This window comes from Marmota flaviventris, chromosome 4 (genome assembly GCF_047511675.1).
Source record: "Marmota flaviventris isolate mMarFla1 chromosome 4, mMarFla1.hap1, whole genome shotgun sequence".
NCBI classification, from domain to species: Eukaryota; Metazoa; Chordata; class Mammalia; order Rodentia; family Sciuridae; genus Marmota; species Marmota flaviventris.
The window spans coordinates 156,037,300-156,062,673 of record NC_092501.1 but is presented as its reverse complement, the minus strand read 5'-3'; the positions used below and the strand labels follow the sequence as shown (position 1 = coordinate 156,062,673).

The following is a 25,374-nucleotide window of genomic DNA, read 5'->3' as shown; positions in this document are numbered from 1 at the left end:
CCTTTGCTCTTAAATCATGTTTTAATGTCCCAAACAAGAAAGAAAAATATTCACTGTTAAGTAATAAAATTAACTATTATTAACTATAATGAGAACAATGAATTCATGCATGGTTAGAATGTTATGGAGGTAAAATTATAGTTCATTCATGTAAAGGAATGTCCTACAACTATGAAAAAGAATGCAGTGAATATAAATTTATAGAGGTACCTGACTGGAAAAATGCCTGTAATATTTTTTAAAAATGAAACAAGCAAGGCGCAGAATAACGTGTACAATATTTTAGCTGTGCTACTTAAAAAAGTCACACCACTTTTACATACCTGCGTATGCACAGAAAAATTTAGAAACACACGTGAAAAGTATAGCACCTAGGTTAATTGCATCATAAAATTAGTTAAAAATATTTTCCTGCATGGAGGCTACTAAAGAAGAGCTGCTTCTATTATCAACAGGAGCAAGACTGTACATGGCACCAGAAAGGTAGGAACGAGACTGAAAATCACCCGCAGGCCCAAAGAGCCTTCAGTCAATAAATCAGCTGGTGTTTAAGTAAATAAACATGGAGGGAGCCGATGTGAGAAGAGGGTATAAGAACTGAGCCTTAAATGTTATTTTGAAAGTTATAAAGAACAATTTGAAGGAAAAGAAAAAGACCAGGGGAAATTTCAGTTACTTATGAATAAGTAAATGTATGCCAAGTTATACCATTCCAGCAACTAAGTGTGTCTGACAATAACTTTCGGGGGCTGGGGGAAACTCTTGGTTTATCAGAAACAAGACAGGAGGAGACAGAGGAGCCCTTCAAGTTCCCTGTCTGCACTGAGAGTTGGATGGAAAGCAGCAGGCAAGCTTCTGAAGCACCTTTTCCTTCCCGCCACTAGAGCCCTACTTGCCTAGGGAAGCTCATTTCTATGGGGCTCAAGTACCTACTGCCCAGGTCTGCTGATCAGAATGAACTGCTTCATGGAAGACTAGTTCAGGGAAGGGCACATGCCCCAAGGTGCCTTCTCCAGGACTTCTTTACATGTGTATGGCAGGAGAATGGTGGGGAAGAACGGAGCAGGCAAAAAGGAACAAGAGGCTTCAACCACAGTATCTATCCTGGGATTCATCAGCTCTAAACTGAGGTCTAGGGTTCCCACCCTCCCTGGAGATGGACACACATTCAACCTGAGACATAGACAACAAAAGATATTTCTCCTGGTCACCATCTCCAGCACCTTACACTTTCTGAAGAGGCAAAACACATGTAAACGATAAATTCATAGAGAATACAGGCATTTGCAAGCAAAATTATTTGCAAGATTAACAATGGTCAAACTTGATGGCTTTTGAGAGCCTTTTATAACATTCTATGTTTGAGCCTGAATAATAAATTCATACAATTTTGGAAACAAAATTAGAATAGTTTTAGATGCTTTTTGATTTTGACACAAACTGATAAGGAAATTATTTTAATTAGTACTGGGGATGAACCTGGGGTGCTCTATTACTGAGCCACATTCCTAGCCCTTTTTTTTTAATTTGAGACAAGGTCTCCCTAAATTGCAGAGACTGGCTTTGAACTTGGGATCCTCCTGTATTATCCTCCTGAGTTGCTGGGATTACAGGCATGCGCATCCATGCTCAGGAACTTGTTAATGTTGCATTATGGTTACAAAAAGAAAAGACATGCTAAACAAAATCTAAGTGTTTGACTTGAAGTAGGTGCTAATTATATAACATCAAATAAAAGTTCAATTTTATTTTGCTGTGATTTTTTTTTAATGACTCATAATATAAAAGAACATTTCTCTAGAATACTGATCCAGGCCCTTTCCCTAACACATAACTATGCTTCTGTTTCTACATATGAAAGATTCTATGTACCAGGTCAAGAAGGATCAGGTATGACAGTAATCTAAGCATGGTTAAAGATGATACTTTAAATTTCACTGACAAATTTAATAATGCTCTGGCAAGTAAAAGTTACTACTTCATACTGCTACTACTACTAATAAAAGGATTAATTTGCTATATTTACACAGTCTATAAAATAACTTAGTCATTAGAAATAGATATTTCATCTTGAAAAGGAAAAAGCTCAAAACCCAAAATCTCCACATCTTACCAGTGATGTTGATAATTCAGTAACATGCTTTTTTTCAAGAAATCTAACTTTTGTTTGTCTTCGGCTTTCTCTGTATGGTATGTTTTCGTACAAACAAGCTTACAGGTTTCCTCCTTATTAAATGTAAACTGTATGAAAAGAAAGTGGAAGGTTTTTTTAAGAAAAAATATTCAGGTCCCTCATAATGATTTACCATAGACAATAGTATTATGCAATAAACACTGTAAAATTCTTTATAGCTCAGATTTAAATTTTAATCATACTGTTTCTCTAAAAACTCAAGTCATCATTTTTTCTTCTCCTAAGTTTTTTTCTTTTTGATGATTTTAATCTATCTACCTCTTAAATGTAAATGATTCCAGAAGAAAAGAAACCCACATATAGAACAAAAATGAAACACTATTCTCTCAATAGTAATAACTCATGCTCATGTTTTAGAATTCTGGGGTTGATAGCTTTCCAGTAACAAATAGACAAATCTTCATGTTCAAATATTCAATAGATATTAAGTGCTCCACCGACTGTCAGCTGAAAGAGAGTCAGCAGTGAACACGACACAATGTGATAAGAAAAAGAATCAGTTGGATATCTAAAATCAAAGTAAACACAACCCTTCACTCAAGCTTAAAGGCTACCACTTTTCAGGACCTGATTAAATAAATAATAAAGGTGAAATCAAACTTGATAACTTTTTTTAAAAAAAACTAAGGATTCCTCACTTTTGGAGTCTAGAACTTATTCATCAGGAGCCATTTATGTCTTAATTTAAAAATTATACTTCCTATTTTTCAGGAGGCTGTAATTTACCAACTATACACCTAGTCCATAATTGTAAACCTTTTAATAAATTCAAACCTAATTACACGTGGTAAAAAAAAAAAAAAATTGTATGCTTTACTTCTAAAGGAGTCCACTTTAAAAAAAAAATATTCAATTTTTAGTTATAGGTGGACATGTGATGCTGAGGATCAAACCCAGTGCCTCACACATGCCAGGCAAGTGCTTTACCTCTGAGTCACAATCCAGCCTGGGGTCCACCTTTTTATGCATTATTTATTAATATCCCTAGCGCTGTCCAGTTCTCAACAAGCCAATGTTTACGTGCAGCTCACTGCTGCCCCCTGACAGCCAAGAGTTTAATTTCACTGCATTGCTACCTCTCAATATAGCAATATTTGTACCATTATTTGATATTTTGAACCTTATGTAAAACTTAACAAGCTTAAATTTTTAACATGGAAAATGAAAAAACAAAAGTATACACAATACAGAATCAGAGGTGTAGGCACCAAACTTAAAAATAAATTAAGCAGAGAGAGACATTATTAGTTCAAAGAAAATGGCAAACCTTAAACATCTTGATCCAATACTCACTGGGTTTAGATGAGTCAATTTGTGTGTGCAATCGGGAAGGAAAATAGCAACACCAAAGGTGATATTTAATAATAACAGTTAACATTTACTTAGTGCTTCTTATGTTTTATGCACTTATATATATCAAGCTTCATGTAATTCTCCCAACAACCCTACCTGGTAGGTATTCATCTGTAACTTGCAGATTAGAAAATCAAAGCACAAAAAGCCACACAATCAAGAAATGGCAGAGCCAGGATTTAACCCAAGCAAAGTTGAGCTCTAGAGAAAAATGCTTATGACACCTTAGTACTGCTCCCTATCATGTTTAGTTGGGAGTTTTACAATATTTTAAATCATCTTCGGTTAATAGTACCTATTAGTAGTATTTGTTTTATTAACGATTTTAAAATATTATTGGCTTTTAAGGGAACCAAATCCTCCTCATATCAATCAAGTCCATCATTGTTCCACTTTTATATATTCACTTAAAGTATGCAAATATAAGATGTGATTTATTCAGGAAAATGTTTTATTATTTTTTTATTGAATTATTCAATGTTGGTTTAAAATTCTCTGGGGAATAATTTTAAGGAAATCATTAAAGCAAATACTTGACCAATCCAGAGACCTAGAGTTAGTCCTGGATACAAATCTAGCTACATCTTTTTTTTTTTTTTTAATAGGTTTTAGTTGTAAATGGATCTTTTTAAATTTAATTTATTCATTCGGGGTCCTGAGGATCGAACCCAGGGCCTCACACATACCAGGCAAGTGCTCTACCACTGAGCGACAACTCTAGCCCCTCTAGCTGTATCTTATCATAAGACCCTGGCTGGCTTTTTTTTTTTTTTTTTTTGTAATCCTGGGGATTGAATCCAGGACCTTGTGCATGCCAGGCAGGTGATCTGCCAGTGAGCTACATCCCAGCCCTGACAAGCTGCTTAATTTTAACCTTAGCTTCAATGAACTAGTTGTAAAATGGGTTTAGTAATGCCTTGCAGGGTTTTTTAACTAAATAGAATAATGTGCAAAACACTACATGACAGTTATTTCACATCCTACCATCAGCTTTTCGCAAATGGTAGAAAAATTATGACGAAATCCTTCACATTCTAAGAGAGACCTATAAGACTATGGGCTCCTACCATTCCTCTTACTTGTGTTTTGCTGCCTTGAGTCCATCAAGACTAATCCCTTTATGCCCTATCCCTTCTAAGGACAGTCATCCTAGAAGTCCAGGATTCCCATGCCATCCTTCCTTTTCCACATTCAAATCCCAAGAGAGATATCACCCCTCTTTCTGATGCCATCTCTTACTTCACCCCCAATTCCTTGCATGCTTCCACAATGCCCCTTGGAACTCAGAGGTCATCAGCAGAAACCCTCTTCATCCTCAAAACTCTTTTCAGGACGTTCTCTGAAATCTGCCCTCAGGCAAACCTGGCTCTTCTGAGGGACACTGCCTCACCAGTTTTCACCACTGGTGGCTGTTTTCTCTCACAGGTCACAGCATGAGGCAAAACCATTCTCTTCCTTCTGCTAAAACCCTCAACTTTGGCTCTCATGTCACCAGATTACATGGCCTCCTACTCCTCAATGTGTCATCTACCACCCTGAGATGACTGGCCCTTTAAGATTTGAGCTTCTGGCTCCTGATTCTTGGTGACTGTAACATTTCATAGACGATCTGTCTGCTAGCCACCATCATAATTCAAAGCATTCCTTTCCCTGCCCATATTACTGACAGCAGACCTTACATTATCTCAATGTCAAGTTTTCCAGTGTCAAAGCACCGTCCTTACTGTTCTTCCAGCTCACTGGCTCAAGTACTCCTCAACTCCAATGTTTTGGGTGCCACAATCAATGGATCCTATGGTCCTTTTGCTGTTCCTCACTCCTTCCCTTTCCTTCTTACAAATTCAAATTCAAGGTCAATGCATCACCACCTTTTGTCGGTCCCTCAGGTCCTCTGCTCTTCTCTTATTTTGTTGTACCCATTTGTCACAACCATAAATCTGCTGCTATAAAGCAGCACAGTTGCAAAGCCCATGAGAAGCGCACATCAGCACACTGGCTGCTTCTACTCCAAATTACCCTTTAGCCACAGAGGGTGGATACTGCTGCATGGCAGTGACTCCAGATTCCTGTGATCCACTCATCCTCCTGCTCTCCTACTGACAGCCTCCTTCCTCAAACCTTCAACATCTCCGATTCTTCCTCACTCACAGGCAGTGACCATGATTCCTACTTCACTGAGAAACTGAAAGCAGGTGCCACACTCGCCTTCCTACATCACGTCCTTCCCTTGAGTTACCTTGGATGAACTAGGTCACTGAGCCTGTCTCTCCACAGGTACACCAGGTCCTGTCCCTTCCTTCCTGTACAAGGACGTACTCGACAATCCCTCTCTCTTTCAACTACCACATTTCCCATCTGGACTGGATGATCCTCATCCATACACACACCTTTTTAAAAGCTATATTACAAGTCCTCTTTTGACACCATGCCAACCCCCAGTTACCACTTTTTCTCTCTGCCTCTAAATACAGGTCCTCAAGAGAACTGTATATATGTCCATATGCCACTGGTTCTTCTGTTCTTTCTGCACTTGGCTACTCCTCCACAGTGCTTTCTCATTAATACCTTCCACACTGAACACTAAACTCAAGGTCAAGTTTCTGACTCCTTTTACCTGATCTGTCAGTGATCAGCCAATTCCTCCTCCCAAAAATAGCTTCTTAGCTTCTAGGAATCATACCCTCCACTCTTTCCTCCTTTCTCACTAGTGGCTCCGTTTTAGTCTCCTTCACTAGGTCCTCTTCATCCTCGTGACTTGTAAAGCCAACTGCCCCAAGGTTCAGACCTTGGAACTCTGTCTTCTTTATCCCAATTCCTTGGGGAATCTCATCAATTCCATGGCCTTAAAATACCATCTACACACTGAGGATACACACACCTACCCAGGCTGAGGCCCTCCTCCAAACTCTGGTCACATATATTTGTTTTCTCAACATTTCTTTTTTTTCTTTTTTTAATTTTAATGTTTATTTTTTAGTTTTCAGCAGACACAACATCTTTGTTTGTACATGGTGCTGAGGATCAAACCCTGGCCGCACGCATGCCAGGCGAGCATGCTACTGCTTGAGCCACATCCCCATCCCTCAACATTTCTACTTGGATGCCTAATACCTCACACTTAGAATGCAAAACTAACTCTTCCTCATTCCCTATCCCCCACCCCCACCAGCAAAACCTTTTCTTCCTACACATCACATTCTCATTTTAGAAAACAGAAACTCCAGTCTACACCTCAGACCTCAGCAAATACTTTTGGCTCCACCTTCAAAATAAAGCCAGATTCTAAGATTCTATTTCATAGTCCCTTCTTCTCTATTCCCAGGATCTAAGCACCATCAGATCCCATTTGGACAGTTATGGAATCTCCTAACTGGCCTCTGGATGCTCTCCTTGCACACCATGGTCCATGGAAAATCCTCCAATGCTATCCATCTTGCTCAGATCTAAAGGCCAAAGTCCCCACAGTGCCCTGAATCACTCTATTATGGGGGCCCCTTACCATTCTCTGCCCACATCATCAACCAAGCTCTTTGTTGCTCACCTGCTCAAGTTGTATTGACGTCTTTTTGTACCGTGAACACACCAGGCGAGCTCATACCTTGGGACCTTGGCATTTGCTGCTCTCTTCACCTAGAATACCTTCCCCCAGGTATTCACATGGTTTACTTCCTTACTTGCTTCAGGTCTTTTATTCAAATGTCACCTTCTCAGTGAGACTTCTTAAATTTACATTTTTTAAATGTCAACTTCTCAGTAAGACTATTTAAAATTGCAAATTCTTTGTCCACTTTCCCTGATTTAGTTTCAGTAGTATTTTCATAAAATACTATGTACTTTAGTAATTTATATTATTTCCTTTCCTCCATTAGAACAGAGTAGAGATTTTTATCTTGCTTGCTCTTACATCCCACCTCTACAATGATACATGGCACAAGAACGGTATCCAACAATGTGTTAAATTGAGTAAATGAGTGAATATGAGTGGTTATACTTGAGATAAGGCTTTATGGTCCTAAAAACTATAGCTCCTGTTTGACAGAACATACACAAAGTCTTACATTGCCGTTTTCCTAACCCAATTAGAAGTCACAGACACAAGGTAGCAAGGCAGGGGGTTTTACTTTATTGTTGGTTGTTAAAACTGTTTTTACTGCAGAGCTAAATAAAATAAGAAAAATATTCTGTGAAAATAAAAGGCAGAAGAATCTAAAGTGAAATGAAATAAAAAATATTGCTCAATACTTTTATGGCTAGTTTGGAAAGAAAAATCTGATCTCTTAGCTCCATGTTTTTATTTTTCTGTGTCTTGGCCTTAAAAAGTGTCCCTTTAGCTTGGGAATTAAAAAGAGTTTGTTTTAACACAAATTCTAAAATTCCTGTAGTGCTTAGGGAAAATGTGAGGTGAACATCTTCTTCCATTTTAAAGCATTCCTTCTATTCTACCTAAACTCCTAGGACAGGGGATCAAGTCTGAAAAGCACCAGGCCCCAAGTAGGGGTCATCTGCATACGCACAGTCTTTACACATAAACAGAAATGTACCTGAACAAGCTTCTACTAAGGGCAGTAATCTGCCTTTAATGCCTGTCCCAAAGGAACAGAACCTCCATGGGTTTGAATATTTTGCTGGCTTTCCCTCTGTTCACTGCTATCTGTTATGGGCAGCCTGTATGCTGCTAGAGACTCCTGTTGTCCTTCACTGATGTCCTGATGTTCTTGTCTCCCATCAATTCTGAGGGCCAACACAGAAGTAAACAGAAAAGGCTGAGAGACCACTGGAGTATGTAAGTTGATTGCATTATTTAATAAATATGCCTGAAATTCACCCTCTGCTATAAAAAAGAATACAATAACTTTCAAAGTAACCTTTTAAAAATATCACAACAGGAAGTAGTTTCACAGTTGTCATGCCTGTCCTACTAATGCTACCCATGTCCAGGCATGCTGAGTTCCTATTCCCTAATGACATCACCCCATTAGGCCTTCAGATAACATTGTCTTTTTAAAATGTTTAAAATTACTACATTTTTACTGTAGAAAATTTCAAATTAGAATATCTGAAGAGGATATATTAATGGTTGAAAACTATATAGTGGATTAGTCTTGAACAATCATATGCAAAATTCCCCAGGGTTTCACAGTGTAGTCCAGGTGCTGGAGGGAATGAGACAGCTAGTGGGAGCAATCCAGACCCAGGGGTTTACTGCACAGATGCTCCATGTAATAAAGTGCGAAGGGAATCAAGGTGCTTAGTGAGAAAGTAGGCAAGGTGGCTAAGTGTGGGGTCCAAGCCACTGAAGGGAAGAAGAGGAAGCTAGGAGATGTAGCTGTCAGGTTGTGGAAGGAGACTTGGGTCAAGTTACACCTATTAAAGTGAACTTCTCATGTGGGCAGATGCCCAAGGTAGAAAGTTAAAGGAAAAAGGCAAAGTTCAGAACAATACATTCAAACATAAACAAATAAATCTAATTTCATTTATATAAGCTTAAAAATATATGGATATTGCCAGGAAAAATTAACAAGAAACTGTGAAGTAAAATTGAGGGGAAGAGAGACTTTTCATTTTGTTTCTTTCTGTACCATTTAATTTTTTATGTGGTAAAATGTCATCATAAACTACTGTAATTTTTCTAAAGGAGAAAGACCACTGTTTTTGATCCAGTAGGAGAACAGTTATAAAGTGAAAAGGAGACTGTGAAATGTGGAAGGAGGGGCTGAGGTTGTGGCTCAGTGGTAGCGCACTTGCCTAGCATGCGTGAGGCACTCGGTTTGATTCTCAGCACCACATATAAATAAATAAAATAAAGGTCCATCAACAGCTAAAAAAATATATATTAAAACAACAACAACAAAAACGCACTTCTCTTTAAAAAAAAAAAAAAAGAAATGTGGAAGGAAAACTGGCATAAGAGATAATCTACAACACTAGTTGTATGAATGTTCTCTCTCTTTTTTTTGTGTGGTGCTGGGGATTGAACCCACGGCCTTGTGCATGCAAGGCAAGCATGTTACCTATAGAGCTATATCCCCATTCCTGTATGAATGTTCTTTAAGACAGATTTATCAATGATATAATGTAGGAAGGAAGAGGATCCCTTTGAACTGAGGTTTTAAGAAATTATTCCTGTATGCAAAAGAAATGAACTGCTCCTTAGCTACAGAAGTTATCTCAGGCATTTCTGAAGGGGAAAAACAACTGACTAAATAATTTTTATGTAACACTAAATACAAACCTTATATGGTGAAGGTTCAATTCTTTCCCCGAATAATACCTGACCAAGATTTTCAGATGGTCGTTTTCCTTCAGATGCTTGGCAGAAATCAAACCTGAGGAAAGAATATTTAAGTTTTTAAACATAAAAAGAGACTTGGAAATATATAAAATGTGGGCAATACTGAGAGATCTATTACTGATATTCTAACACCTTTTGTAGGTAAATAACATTTAAACTTAAGTCCATGTATTGCAACTCCCCAAAACAGAAATTCTCCAAATATGGCTTAGAATACCCTTGATTTCTAACCAATACTTTTATTAAAATGTAAAGAGAGGCCAGATGTGGTGGTGCACACCTGTAATCCCAGCAACTCAGGAGGATAAGAAAGGAGTTCACAAATTCCAGGCTAGCCTCAGCAACTTAGGGAGACCCTGTCTTAAAATAGAAAGTAAAAAGAACTAAGGATATAGCTCAGTGGTAAATCACGTCTGGGTTCAATTTCCAGTGCTTGGGGGTGGGGACGTGGGGGATAGGATTTTCACCCCAATACACTGTCTACCATGTCCCTTGGGAGAAAGATGGCTAAATAGGCCCTCAGAACAGAAAGCTATGGAGAAGCATATTTGGTCACCTGTGAGATTTTCTGCTGTAATCCCCTATATTACCAATTGATTTTTAAAATGTTTTATTGAAATGTTCAGCCTAGTTTCAAATTTACATAAAAAGTTAAAGGGCAATTCGTATTCATCCCAGATAAGGGAAGTAGGTGAGACAGTACAGTGACGTCAATCATTAGTGAGATTCCCAAGGCCAAAGTGAATCTCAAAAGTCATCAAATTGATAAAAACTGTGAGGCCCCCAATGAAGACCTTCTACCTCCTGGATACAACAGATTCACTGAGTTCTGAGAAAATCCACAAAGATTCAAGTAGGGATGGTGTTTGGCAAAATTACAAAAGTATTTAAGCCTCCAACATTTATGTAAATTACAGTCCATCCAAACAGGATTTTGTACTTTCTTCTTTTTAATTTTTTTTTTAAGTTGTAGATGAACACAATTCCTTCATTTTATTTATTTATTTTTACATGGTGCTGAGGAATGAACTCAGTGCCTCACACATACTAGGCAAGTGCTCTACCAGTGGGCTACAATGCAGCTCCATATTCTCTTCTAATACATATTCAGGCATATAGATTCTTACAGAAATCTTCATTTTTGTGTATGCTTTTCTTTATAGCAAATACATATTCTCTTATAAAACCCTTAAACAGGAGAGAAATTCAGGAACTGTTTTACAACCAACATGCAATACAGCTGTTAAATGAATATTATAGGATTTACACGCAGCATTTTTCACAGTATCAAAAAACTTGGAATCAAATGTTGATAAATAGGGAATTAGTGAAACAAATCATGTATGAAATGTACACAACCTCTACAATGGAGCTACTAAAAAGACTGAAGTAGCTACATATTGTCATGGAAAAAGATGTGCAACATATTCGGTGCGAAAGACAAGGTCTGAATCAAATATAATAGTATGAGCCTACTTTTGTTTAAAGCAAAAAGTATAAATATGGTTATTTACAATAGAAATTCAGAGATAAAAATGCAGAGACCACAGATATTAAAGTAGAAGTTCTGAGGACTGATTATGAGAAAGAAGAATTCTGTTTAAAAATGTATGAGGAGGGCGGGGGACAAATTCAGTTGGTAGAGTGCTTGCCCTGGGTTCAATCCTCAGCACCACCACCACCAAAAAAAAAGGGGGGGGGTAATAATTAAAGAAATTTTAAGAAAATAAAATGACTTTTGGTACAGTAAACTAAAGGGAATCCATTGTTTTGATTGGCATGTCTGTGGTATCACAAAACAACATGGAAAGATTACATTTTAGTTCTACCTGGAAGAACACATCTTGAAAATGTTTTCAGGCCCCACATATTATTTAAATGCATATAAATTTATCCTTAACTGTGGAGAAAATAGTTTTAAGTGCACAAAATTCTGATGAATCACATAAATTTGTATACAAAAATCAAGCTGAAAAACTCACGCTGTATATTCATAAGGAAGAACAGATTCCACTGAGTCAAGCCTGTTCACAAATAGTTCTATTTCAGCCTGAAAATGAGGAAACACAGGTTAAAGATTTAAGTCATGCTTACAATTAAAAAAATGACATGCTTAAAATGTGAGACTTTACAATATTCACCCTACTTTAGACTATTATAAAATCCATTCAATGAGTGGATTTGTATTCATTTAAAATACACCAAAATAACTTTCAGAGTTGCAGATGTCTCCAATATTTTTAAAATGCCGAAGTAGTAAATTTTCTAAAATATTAAATAAGACATTTTAACTAAAGACATTCATCACACTAATATAAATGCTGTTTTTTAAAAAAATCTGTTTTCCAAATTCAATATTTCATAATGGAGCACAAATACGATTATTATTTTTAACCTTTTATATTTCTTAACATTCTGACTGTAACCAAAAAATATTGCCAAGTTAGAAATTTCTACATAAACTATATTAGAAATACAATCCCATACACATGTGCACTCTTAAGCATTGACAGGAGATAGACAATGACCACATGATCTAACTTTGGAGGACAGCTTTGATCAATTTGAGAAGGTTGAAAAACAAGGCAGTGACATTGAAGAAGTTCAAGTTCACAATGAGCAGATCAAATGCACGGGGGTGGGGTGGGGTTGGGGTACGAAGGGGGGTATTTGTATCAACTTCCTAGGAAACATGGACAAGTTAACTACACCTACCTAATGAAGCTTTCAAAATTTCTCCCAGGTGTAGATAAAGTGATAAAGTTCCACAGGATCCATATTATCCACCCTCTCAAATAGAGCTCACTGACACTCAAGGCAGAATTCACTAGTGGAAAAAGCCAGAAAGTCATGTGTGCCCTGAAATAACTTTTGATACTAACCAAAAAATCCATTAAGTAGGAGCTACACTGTTGGGATAAGTATTTTTATGGAGTTAGACCACTGTGGCTGCCTCTGGACTTGATCAGAAGGTTCCCTGGAATGACAAGTCTCACTTGTCATTTTGATTTGACTAAGGCATCACCACTCCTACACTTGCTAACATCCCAAAAGCAAGATGCAATATCTGACATACAACTGAAACAAATGAAAGAGTTAAGCGCACTGCCACTGGAAAAGCAGCACAGCAGAAGTAGAGTTCACGTCAGCTTCCTCATGGGTGCTTCAGTTTCCTAATCTGCAAAATGAGGATTTATCTCCTAGGGATATGTGGATTAAGTGTTAACATTTATAAAATACTTTAAATAGTGCCTAACACTATTTAAAAAATATAATATGAAGCATTATGAAGTGCTATATATTTGTTTAAAAAGATGCTCAGAACCGAAAAGGCCTAAACTATAGTGTCTACCCATTAAAATGATTATCCAATATTCATGATTTATGATGAAAGACTTTCAAATTCAACCCCTACAATTCTATTCAAATGAAACAGCAACTCAATGACAACACAGCCTCTAACACAGTAATTTAATTGTACCTCCTGTATCACTGGTCATTTTAGCTAAAAAAGATGATGGGACATGACATTACAGCATGCTTGAATAATTAGCACAAATATATGTAACTGTTGTGAAGGCAAAATTCCCAGTTGATAGTTTACTCTGCCAAAATAATTTTCACTAATTAGAAGGGGTCAACACTGCTATGAAGATATATCAGAATTCAAATGATCTAGTTAACACATCTTAATGAAAACAAAGAGGTCCCTAAAAAGCTAATCCAATTCACATTTTAAGATTTCTTCCAAAATGAAAAAATGGAGCTATTATATTCTTCACAACTTTCTATGTTTTCAGCTTCAAAATCTATAGACTCACATTGCTGTCACACAAACTAAGTCCATTTTCCTACGATTAGGCACAATTCTCTCAATCTTGTTCTCAGAAGCAGGACTGCCTGGGCTTAAATAACTCTGACACTTCCTAGCTGGGTATCTGTGGCAAATTCCTCCACTTCCCCATGACTCAAATTTCTCATTTGTAGAAGGGTGGTAGTAATTTAGGCTTCAAGCAGTTTCTGAGAAGCTTCAAGAGTAGTACCTGGCAAAAAGTGTTATGTACATTTTTAGTAATATGCAGCAATGAGTCCAAAGGAATTTAAAGTAATGGTAGAACAGTTCTTTCTGGCCACCAGTAGCTACTGAGCACTTTAGGATGTATTAGGCACTTGGAATGTGGTTAATGTGGCTGAAAAAACTAAATTTGAATTTTTTTTTTTTTATATACCAGGGATTGAACCCAGGGGTGCTTAATCACTGAGTCACATCCCCAGCCCTCTTTATATTTTATTTTGAGACAGGGTCTCTCTAAGTTACTTAGAGCTTCATTAAATTGCTGAGGCTGGCTTTCAACTTGCAATCCTCCTGCCTCAACTTCCTGAGCTGCTGGAATTACAGGCATGTGTCCCTGAGTCCACCTGAATTTTAAATTTTATTTTAGGTAAATTTAAATAGTCATAAGAACGTAGTGGCTTCCGAACTGGATAGCACAGTAAGAAAAAGAGCACATACTGCTATGTACGTTACCTCTTTATAAACATTTTACTTGTCAATAATCTTGCTGCTTCTGGAAAAACAACTCTTTATTAGTCTATCTCAGGGGTTGGCAAACCTTTTCTGTAAAGGGCCAGAGAGTAAACACTTAAGACTTTGCAGGACATGCTGTCTCTGCTCCCTTAGGGTGAAACAAATGAGTGTGGCTGTAACCCAATAAAAATTTATTTACAGGCTCTGAAATTTGATTTTCATCACTAAATAACATTCTTTTTTCTAATTACTTAAAAACAATTATTTGCTTCAGAGCCCTATAAAACCAGGAGCTGGATTGAAGTCCCGGCCCATCCTTGAGTCTTGCTTTCCAAGTATTTTTTACTGTTCTTTAAATTCACATCTCAGAAGCCCCAAAACAAGGTATAAGATTTAAAGATAGAAGACCGTGATGAAAATTTTAGGACACTGCTCAAGTGCATATGAGTTTAGGATACAAGTGTCCATCCAATGAATGACTAAAGAACTTTTGCTTAGCTTATGAGGCCTTCCCTGAGGTTTTATGGACTATCTTCTGGCTCTAGGATTATAAGATGAAGGAAACTCTCATTTTCAGATTAATTTTTTAAAAAATATTTTTCTTTAGTTGTAGATGGACACGATGACTTTATTTTATTTATTTATTTTTATGTGGTGTCGAGGATCGAACCCAGTGCCTCTAGGAGAGCACTCTACCACTGAGCAACAAACCCAACCCATCTCATTTTCAGATTTCTCTCATATCTCCTGTCTCTCTCTTTTTTTTATGTGCAGTTGATTTTTATTTTTGCTCCTTTCTTTTAATCAGTGCAGTACCTGAAACTGGTGGTGCTAATTACCACTAATACCTGTTGAGCATATGATTTTTAAACTGTAACTTCTTCCAAAGTTTCTCATTAGAACTTCTAGACATCTTTGATGAGGTTAGACCTATCTCTCTTTTTTTTTTAATTTATATGATCACTATTATCCAAAGTACAGGCATAAAAATGTGAATTGGTATGAATATACCATTTATACAACCAAAGATATGAAAAATTGTGCTCTATATATGTAATAAGAATTGTAATGCATTCTCCTGTAAGTCTTAATCCCTCAACAATGAAAGTTCCTCTAGTCTCTGATCTTCTTGATCATGCCAGTTGCTTTTCTTGGGATCTTACCCTATTCTCATATCTTTCTTAGGAGGTATATCATCCAAAATTACAGCAAAATTCAAGGTTTAGACACCAAAAGTTTCATATAAGTACAGAATGATGGTGTTACTTTTCATTAGCCTTTCTGTCCATAAGTGTAAATTCTTCAATGACATTCTTCATCTTTTTTTAATGTGCTTTAACTGATAATAAAGAGCTTAGATCTCAATATAGATTTCTTTTAAAAAATCTGAATTTCTCCATAACCAAATTAACTTACCACTTTTTGCTCTCTCATAACTTTAAAAGATATTCTGAAAGTATATTCCCATTAGTTTTACATTAGGTTACATATGGAGCTTAACACTACTGGAACTTAAAACACTTCATGTGCATTCTCTTTGCTAAAATTAAAATCCAAATTAGCTTCAAGCACCAATCCTGGAAGACTACACAGGTACCCCATAGATTTACTCCCCATCCCAATCCCTTACACTAACCCACAATTTCCTTTAAACTCCTATTCAATCTTATTAACAGCCTAGAAATCAAATTTACTGGAATCAGGTGCTGTGGGACACTCCTATAATCCCAGAAACTTGGGAGCTGAGGCAGGAGCATCACAAATGTGAGTCCAATCTTAGCAAATTAGTGAGGCCCTAAGTAACTTAATGAGACCCTGTCTCAAAATAAAAAGGGCTGGGAAAGTATTCAGGGGTAAAACACCCCTGGGTTAAATCCCCAGTACCAAAAATAATTTACCAGTTCCCCTTATGTCTATGGTAAATCTGAATAATTCTAGAAGCAAGGAAAATTTCTCTTCCCCAAACCATGTTAGTCTTTTGTTTATATTACTTAGTATTATGTAAATCAATTATTACCAAATTTATTCCATTTTTGTCTAATGCCCAAAAGGAGTTTCACAACCCTCTTCTTCCCCATTTTCTTATGTGTACCTTATTAGTTTTCAGTACTTCATTAGTCTTTCTTGGTATTTTATCTAAAATCAAATTCCTAATAAATTGACCTCATATGAACTTTTCCCAATCTGGCAAAACTGAACAAATTCTACTACTAATAAAGGTGTTAACAGTGCCACTTTCCAGGCATAAATTTTAGCTTTGTTTTGTGATTTATAAAGATATCTGTAATTATCAGGGGCTGTCCAAAAAATTTCTACAGTAGAACCTCCCAAAGACAACACTTCCCATAAATCTCTGGCCTGAAAACAAAGCTAATTTTAACAAACATAAAGAGGGAATATGACTTCACTTTGGAGACAGCATAGCATTAGACTACTGGGTTCACCTCAAATCCTAGGTCTACTCTCAATAAATAGGTGCTCTTGGTTAAATAATAACTTTGAATAGGACTGAATGAGGAAATAATAAAAATAGTAGGTGCAGAAGCTGGTCCATAGTTGACACACAATAACTATATTTTAAGTGAATAAGCATAGTTGTTATTATCTTAAAGAAACTGGATGTTCCTAACTCTGAGTAAAGGTGACTAGTATATGGAAAACCCCAGGGTTTCTGGGGAGGCCCTTCTCCCCTCCATCAAGGCAGTGGGAGGGGTTTACTGCCATTTCTGGGCCACTACTTATGTCTATCTCATCTTGGTTATTGATCTAGGGAAACAGAACATACTCAGCAAGCACAATTATAATAACCTCATGAGTCAGAGATTGTTTTACTTGAAAATGAGGAAACAAGTTGAAAAACTGAACTGCAGAAACAAAAATAGTGAGTAAATTCAACCATGGATACCATCACTTTTTACTTCCACTGCATTCATTCCTCCACTCTCCTTCTTCTCTGCTCTTGACATTTTCCATGCTTACTTTTAAGGGAAGGTTAGTCTATTATAGACAGCTCCACTAAATTATAGCAGTGAAGCAATCAAATACACCATGACCATAACTTATCTTGGCTACTTTTGTAGCATTTGTTTCATTCTTTCTTTTTAAAACTGTCAGAATCTGAAATTTTAATAATCATCATCTCATAATATGCTAAGAAATGTGAAATAAATATACCTTTAACAGGGAATACAGCCATCTACAATACACTTGTTAAATATGCCATATTTGTAAATTACTCTACACACTGACCTTAGCCAATAAGGAAAATTTCAAAAGCATTGTAAGAATGAGATCCTCCCAATTTGGCATAAAGCAAATGTTATTGGTAGAAAGGAAATGAGACTACGAGAAAGTTTATGGGCTTTAATAAAAGGCTACAAGCTAAACTGTGTGAAAGTATGCCATTTGTTAGACAACATGACATTCATCCCCAAACACAGAAATATATGCAGATAAATATGGAAAAATGTAAACAATAGTTAATTCTAGGCAGTCCAAATAAGTAAAAGATGATCATTATATCATTCTTTCAACTTTTTTGAATTTTTAAAAATTGTCACAATTAAAGTTGGAAAAAGAAAGGGCTTTAAAATTGAGTGTGGATCTTAGTCTTATTATGAAACATCAAATGAAAACAATGAGAAATAAAGACAGTAAAATTTCAGGTTGAAAGATGTTCTAGAGCAAGAACAATGTTCTCAAAAGAAGTCCATTTATTAAATAAGGGAAAACATTAGAATTTGCAATAGACGTAAAAATCAGAGAAAACTTATAACAAATCCTGAAGACCATGAAAAATTCATTCAGCCATGAATGCTCACAATGTCCACACCTGACACAAAAATATTGAGCATTTGCTTTCAGAGAATTTATAATCCAAAAGAAGTGACAAGGCATACCTTTAAGGAAGCAAAAGAAAAAAGTGACATGACTATTTATATGTTCTTGGTGTAGCTACCGAACCTCTGTGAGATTTAGTTTTATTATGAAAATAACAACTGCTATAACAGAATTGTATTTAATTTCTCTTAAAATTATCTTTCATTCTAAACATCTTTATTCCTCATTGAAGAATTAATCAAGTCAACCTCCTTACGGAAATTTGCCTTAAAGTGAAGACAGCCAACTCTAAGATATCACATACCTAACTAGACAAGATTCTTAAAGGTTATTTCCCTCACATTCCAACTTTCAAACTATCTCCACCTAGGTTATTACAAGTATGTAAAGTTTAAATATTAAACATTTTAAGGAAGTAACCAAATCCTAAATCATTTAGATAAAGCAAGACTGATCACAATTTTGCACTAAAATATTTTTTTATGGGCCTGGTGCAGAGGTGCACACCTGTAATTTCAGCTACTTCAAGAAGCTAAAGCAGAAGAATCAAGACCAGCCTGAGCAACTTAATGAGACCCTGTTTCAAAAAAAAAAAAAAAAAATTAAAGGTTGGGAATTTAGCTCAGTGGTGAAGAGTTCAATTCCTAGTAAAGGGCAGGGGAAGGGAGGGAGAGAAAATAAAGACAATTTTATGAAAATGTTTTTATTTAATTTATAGAGTTCTATGGTCTCCCTTATAAATCCTTTTCCCAAATGTACATTTTAATTTCTAGTTTGAATCAGCCCATTCTGCATCTGATCCCAACTGTGGTGGCAACTACAATCTACTCTATTGCCTTAAGGAACACAGGCCACACAGTAGGACTGAGGGTTTTCCCCATTTCCTCATCTGTTGGTTTCTGCTTTCATTCTGCCTTATTCCACTGCCATCACATCTGTCTCACCCCACACCTACACCTGGATTTTCAAGAGAATGGAATCTCAGGGAAGAAATATGACTTTGTAACAAGGATCAAAGAAAATAACTAGTCAGTCACAAAAAGGTATGAAATACAAAGGTATAACCATTAAAAAAAAAAAAAAAAAAAAGGAAAGCTATGGAAGCTTCACCTGCTTAACCTTAGAAAAATCTACAGCAGAAAATTCTAAAGAAGGGAAGTCTTAACTCAGACATGATAAAAAAAATCCCAAGAGGAATCTTTTACTGGAACTCACAAAGGGATGTTCATAAGCTCTGAGCTATGTGACTAGCAATGCCAAGAGGTTGATCTATATGATCAGGGCTTTTTCCCTCACACCCAAGAAAAATGAAATTTCAATTTTAGACTGAATCAAAGAACAGAATATAAAACCTGACTCCTTAAAAAATAATTACATATACATACAGCATTCTGTTGATTGTCCACCACATTGATTCTGGAAGTTCAGAATTTTAAGAAGTCATGGTTCTCCAGAGAGGAAGCAGAGAAGCAGCTGCAGCATGGACAACGGAGACCACACAGTAGACCCCAAGTGGTAAGGAGCCAGACTTTAGAGTCAGCCAGTCCTAAGCTTGTTTGCATGCTGGCCTTCCTCTTACTAGCTATGTATACTTGAGACTGCTATTAAATCTTACTGAGCTTCCCTTTCCACACTAAAAAACATCACTGAGTTGTTATAATGTGCTAGGTATCTGAAACACAAAAATTATAGTCTTTATCATTAACAAAGGCAATAGTTTTGAAAGAGGAGGAACAAAGCAGAAAATATTTCATCAATTTCCTCCAAATCCTTTCACTCAGCTGGGCACAGTGACACATGCCAGTGATTCCAGTTATTCAGAAAGCTGAGGCAGAAGGATCATAAGATAACTTCAATAATTTAAATGGCAACAGAGAAGGAGCTCATTGAGCACATGTAAAGTAGCTACAAGTAACTACAAAGCTTATTGAGAGAACACGATGACAGAAAACTGCAAGGAAGAATAGGGAAACAGAAATTGGGCGCTATGGCTGAAAGCACACAGACCAGTCCCTGCAGAATTTAGGTGTGCTGTGTTTGTCTCAGGGATGTAACAAGTGGAGCACCTGTCTGTGACTTTGTTTTGGCAGTTCCATTATACACCTCTGGAAGGAAGAACAATTGTTAGATCATGTACTCAGTATTTCTTCCTAATGCCAGATATGAAACAGTATAACCAACAACCACACACCTGTAAGTTTCTAGAAGTTAAGAATCAATGTTTTTCAAAGTGTGAAATATGATATATCAAGAACTATGTAATGTTTTGAACAGCCAACAATAAAAAATTAAAAAAAAAAAAGAATCAATGTTTTTATTCCAGACAAAAATGTGAGATCATGAAACTAAATATCAATAAATATTTATTATCTATTTCAATAAGTACACATATAAATTATGTATTTTTTCTTTAAATACTTCAAAATCTTCAATCTTTTTCCAGAGTCATATTAAAATAAGTATAGTTACTTTGGTTTTATATCTGTTCAGAGCAACATTCAGGATTGTTTTCTTAAATGTGACACATTCCATATTTAAAGGCAACTGTTCCCAGGACACAATTTTTAAAAAGCTTATAAAATACCAAGAAGGCAGAGTTAGAAGTGTGATTCTAAGTTTCTTTTTTATCAAAGTTGTTAAACTCAGCTGGGCACAGTCACACATGCCAGTGATTCCAGTTATTCAGGAGGCTGAGGCAGAAGGATCATAAGTTTGAGGCTAACCTCTGTAACTTAGAGACTCTGTCTCGAAAATAAATAAATAAATAAATAAACAAGCAAACAAACAGGGCTGGGGATGTGGCTCAGTGGTAAAGCATCCCTGGGTTCCATCCTCAGTACTGCACACACATAGTTGTTAAACCAATTCACTTAAGACTTTTTAAAATTTTTTTCTTTTATTGTGGTTAATTAACCACTAGGGGGTTTATTTGGTCAATTTTCCTTACAGCACAGGAAAGAAAAATCTTGACATCTTTCATCTAAGAACAAGATCTATATATGAAACAGTAAAAAAGTAGCAGATGTTTTTGAGAGATGTTTTTAGTTCTCAGGTCTGAATTCATGTTGATGAGCCAATATTACTTAAAAGCAACAAAAATGGACTGTTCACCCATCTTCAATTATCAGCCATCAAAACCCCATTCTGCATGCCTGACAGCTGATCTAAAGCTGAATGGCATGCAGCAACTAACTGAAATAGTAACTTTTACAGATTAAACGAGAAGTACTCTATGAAACGTATTCACTTCTGACTTTTATTCTACTTATTGCTGTCACATATGATACTGGAAAGAAATCCTATAGCTCAATTCTTACTATAGTTTCAAAAACTAATAAAATAAGGCAAATAAGAGAAAAAAGATTCAGAAACCTCAGTAACAGTGAAAGTAATACATTAAAAATGTGATGCAGCATCACACAGCTATTAAATTTATAAACAAAAATTAAATATCGTAAAGAAACAAGGCATCATTTAGTTTGGGACACTATAAATTAAACCTATTTTTCTTGAAAAAAATCTGGCAATATTGAATAGAACTGTAAAATGGCTTCTTGCCTTTGAGCTAGTTATTTTATATTTGGGAATATGCAAATAATTTCTAATACCTTCTAGCAAAGTTGTTTATAATAGATAAACACTGGGACCAATCTAAATGCACTACATGCAAGAAACAGTTAAGCAAACCAGAGTATAATAATAAGAATGAAATACTACGTAGTTTATAAAAAGTAATAAGAATGCACATTGTCAATATTAGAATGTATGCACATGTAATGATAGAAGTGAAACAAAACAAAAAAGCTACAAAAACACAGCTGCAGTATTTATGAATGTTAAGACCATAAATCAGAAGTGAGAGCAACATAAATAGAATTTTATGTTAATTGGATTCCTGTTTCTCTGCTGGAAAATAAAACATAATTCTAAGGTGACAAAATGACCCAATTCTCAGTGTTCTTCTGTCTTCCAAAATACATACTGAGTTAAATGCAGGACATGGACTTCACAGTAAATGCAAAAACTATACTTATGCTGAAGATACACTTGTTTATATTTTAAACTATTTTATAATACCAAATAAAAATAATAGACTGTACTTTTCCTCTTAGGAAATACAAAATATCTTTCAAGGGGAATACATAATAAGCAAATATGATCATCCTTCTCTTACAGATTGAAAAACCAACAGAAACCGTATTAACAACTTGCCTAATTCCTGACTCCCTACCCTAAAAGCATTTTTGGAAATAATTATTACTATTTACAACTCCTGCTTCTAATTTAAGTTGCTCCTTCTGTTCTGAAAAATGTGTACGGGACTGACCTTCTCCAGAAACATGGAATGAATGAGAATAAACCATTCACCCTGATTGAAGTAATACACATTTAAACTGTTTACTGTTACTGATATTTCATATCAGCAGAAATATGAAAGTTTACTTTAAACTCTCTACACAAGTTAGTGAATTGTAGAGAAAAGATGCTGGAAGCACATCTTCTTCTTCTAAGAGTTGCTTCCATTGGCCAAGATGTGAAAGTGGCTGGCAACAAAAGATGAAAACCCAAACATTTCAGAAAAGTGATCTGCCTTCCAAAAGGATCCTCCAAATAAACCAAAAGCAGCCACTTTAAATAAAGACCTTTTGAGAAAACAAAAATCTAATTGGCAGACTATAAATTTCACTCTTCATTTTCTAAAATCCACCTCAAATGTTACTTCCGCTCTACAGCTTTCCCTGAAGACCTCAATTCACAGATGTTTCATGATTTGTGCTTTAGAGCACTTTTGGGCCTAAAATCTTTTATAATGTATAGGATTTCATTATCTGTTCATGAGCTTATGTAACTTACTTTCAGGTTCCCAGAGGGCAGCAATATATTCTTCATCTTTGAGGAATTAGGAATATAATATGTAATAGTTGTTAAAATTAAATTTAAAGACCAAATATTAGGTAAAGGATGGCTATTACAACATTTAAAAGAAAAAAAAAAAATGTGCTTGCTGGATGTGGTGGCACACACCTATACTCCTAAGTACTAAGGGGGCTGAGGCAGGAGAATCAAAAATTAGAGGCCAGCCTGGACAATTTGGTGAGAGCTTGTCTCAAAATAAAAATTTTAAAAAAGAATTAGGGATGTAGCTCAAAGTGCTCTTGGGTTCAATCCTCAGTAACACACACACACACAAAACAAAACAAAACAAAACAAAATAAAAAACACCACTGTGCTTGCAAGACTAGCTCGCTCTTCTACTTGGAAGCACAATATTCTTTTCAGTCAGGATCCTCCTCAAAAAGGAGCCATAGCTTCTTGGAAAGCAGGGGTAGGAGAGTTAATTACTGAAGTGCTAATTGTTGCTTAGAATAAACCTTATAGATCCTAGGCATCTCTACAGATGCAAGTCTTTTTTTTTTTTTTTTTTAACAGATGTATCAACACGTCATTCAAGACAGATGACAAAACTAAATCTAAAGTGCAAAACGCAATGAAAAGTTTAATAGCTTCTCTAACGCCCTAAAATAACATCAAAATTCACAACTACAGTAAAGCTTGCAGTAGTAAAATAAACACCAGCTTTAAAAAAATATCAAACTTAGTAAATAAACCTATTTATAGATTGTAAAAGTTTGCGGAAAGATTACTTGAATTGTTAAAATTATTAATGGTTTCAAAGAGATCCTCATCCCCCAAGTGGTAAGTTTTAACAACTTAATGAAACAATTGTGTGTGTGCTGTTATGTCCTACACCGAATAACCTAAAAGCAGGTTACTTATAACTCTGTGACGAACAGTGAAGCAAAAAACTTAATGAATGTCCTAAGAGGTCAACGTTTTCAAGGCACCCCTAGAAAAAACATCAGTTTCTCTCATCTACTTTTAAATAGTTTTGTGCATTAAAAAGTTGTTTGTTTTTTTACCATTGAAAGGGCAGTGTCTCCACCATTACAACAACTTTTTATCAATGCAGTTCATGCGGTTCTGAGTGTTATACGGCACAGATGAGTAATCAACTGCTAATCTTGAAGTTAGATATCAAAGTCCTAGAAAGAACAAGCTCTTCTAAGCAACCAGGAGTTCCAGAAAAGTACAAAGAATCAAGAAGCAATGAAGCTAACAGTGACTGCAAGTCGTAACTGCGCTGGGGGCTGCCCCGGGCAGGTCGCCCACTCTCTTGACGTGCGCGACACGGGGCTGAGAGCGACCCTGGCTCGTGGAACGCTCGCGGACCTGCAGGCATCCAACTCCAGGACGCTCCACACGGTCCCTGTTCCGGGAACTGAAGACAGCTCTTCGCGCTACCAGGCACGCCGCACGCCGGGAGAGCCCCAGACTCCAGGCTGGTCTTCCTCCACGGACCCCCGCGGGGGTCGTGCCTGAGCTGCATACCCCGGGAGCTGCGGGCCAAACTCGACCCCACCCACTGCTCCACCCCTTCCCTGACTCCCACCCGGGACCCCGGCGCCGCGGGACCGGGGCGACTTCCCTTCCGACAGCACGGCGCGGACCGCCAGGCCTCACCCACCTTGCATTCGTCGCTCTTCTTTTCCTCTTCGCAGAAGTTGACCGGCGCCAGGCCGGGCAGGTAGAAAGCGCTGCCCCGGCGCGGGCCTGGGCCCGCCCCTAGCAGGAGCAGCGACAGCAGCAACAGCCGTGGCCACCGCGGTGGAGACGACGCCGGCAGGCTCGCTCTCATGACTGCTGCTTCGGGGAAAGGGCAACCGAGCCTAGGGGCAGAGCCGAGAGGAGGGGCGGGGAGGCGCGGAGACCACCACAAGGCCGCCGACGACCAAGGAGGCGAGCCCCGCGACGGCTAGTTCCGGCTGCGCTGGGAGACACCGCGGGCCCCGCAACAGAAACCGAACCGGACCGCGACGGAGCATGCGCGACGGCGTTTGCACATGCTCAGTGAGAGCGCCGCAAGCGCAGCGAGGAGTTTCCGGGAGGCCGCGCGGAAGAGATCCACTTTCCGGGTTTTCGACGTGCCGGCTGGGCGGCCGAGGGACAGCGGTTCCGGCATCTCTTTCTGATTCCGAATTCCGGTCTAGAACTCCCGTGGGCCACCGTGGGGCGCGAAGCTTGCAGCTCTGTCTTAATTTCTCATAAACATCGTACAGCTCTCCGGCCACACTGCCTGCGGTGCGCCAATCCCTACTACGGAGCTGG

General features: G+C 37.2%; 1 protein-coding gene across 1 annotated transcript in view; it reads right to left on the bottom strand.

Annotated features, from left to right (window-relative positions):
* The window catches only part of Tm9sf2 (transmembrane 9 superfamily member 2), a 58,470-nt gene extending 33,396 nt beyond the window's left edge, over positions 1-25,074 (bottom strand). The window contains exons 1-4 of the mRNA XM_027938852.2: positions 24,734-25,074; positions 11,822-11,889; positions 9,780-9,873; positions 2,114-2,241 (exon numbers count right to left, since the gene is read on the bottom strand). Coding sequence (XP_027794653.1) covers positions 2,114-2,241; positions 9,780-9,873; positions 11,822-11,889; positions 24,734-24,904 — 461 coding nt within the window. The 5' untranslated portion in view covers positions 24,905-25,074. The remainder of the gene's footprint in view (positions 1-2,113; positions 2,242-9,779; positions 9,874-11,821; positions 11,890-24,733) is intronic.
* Positions 25,075-25,374: the final 300 nt, after the last annotated feature.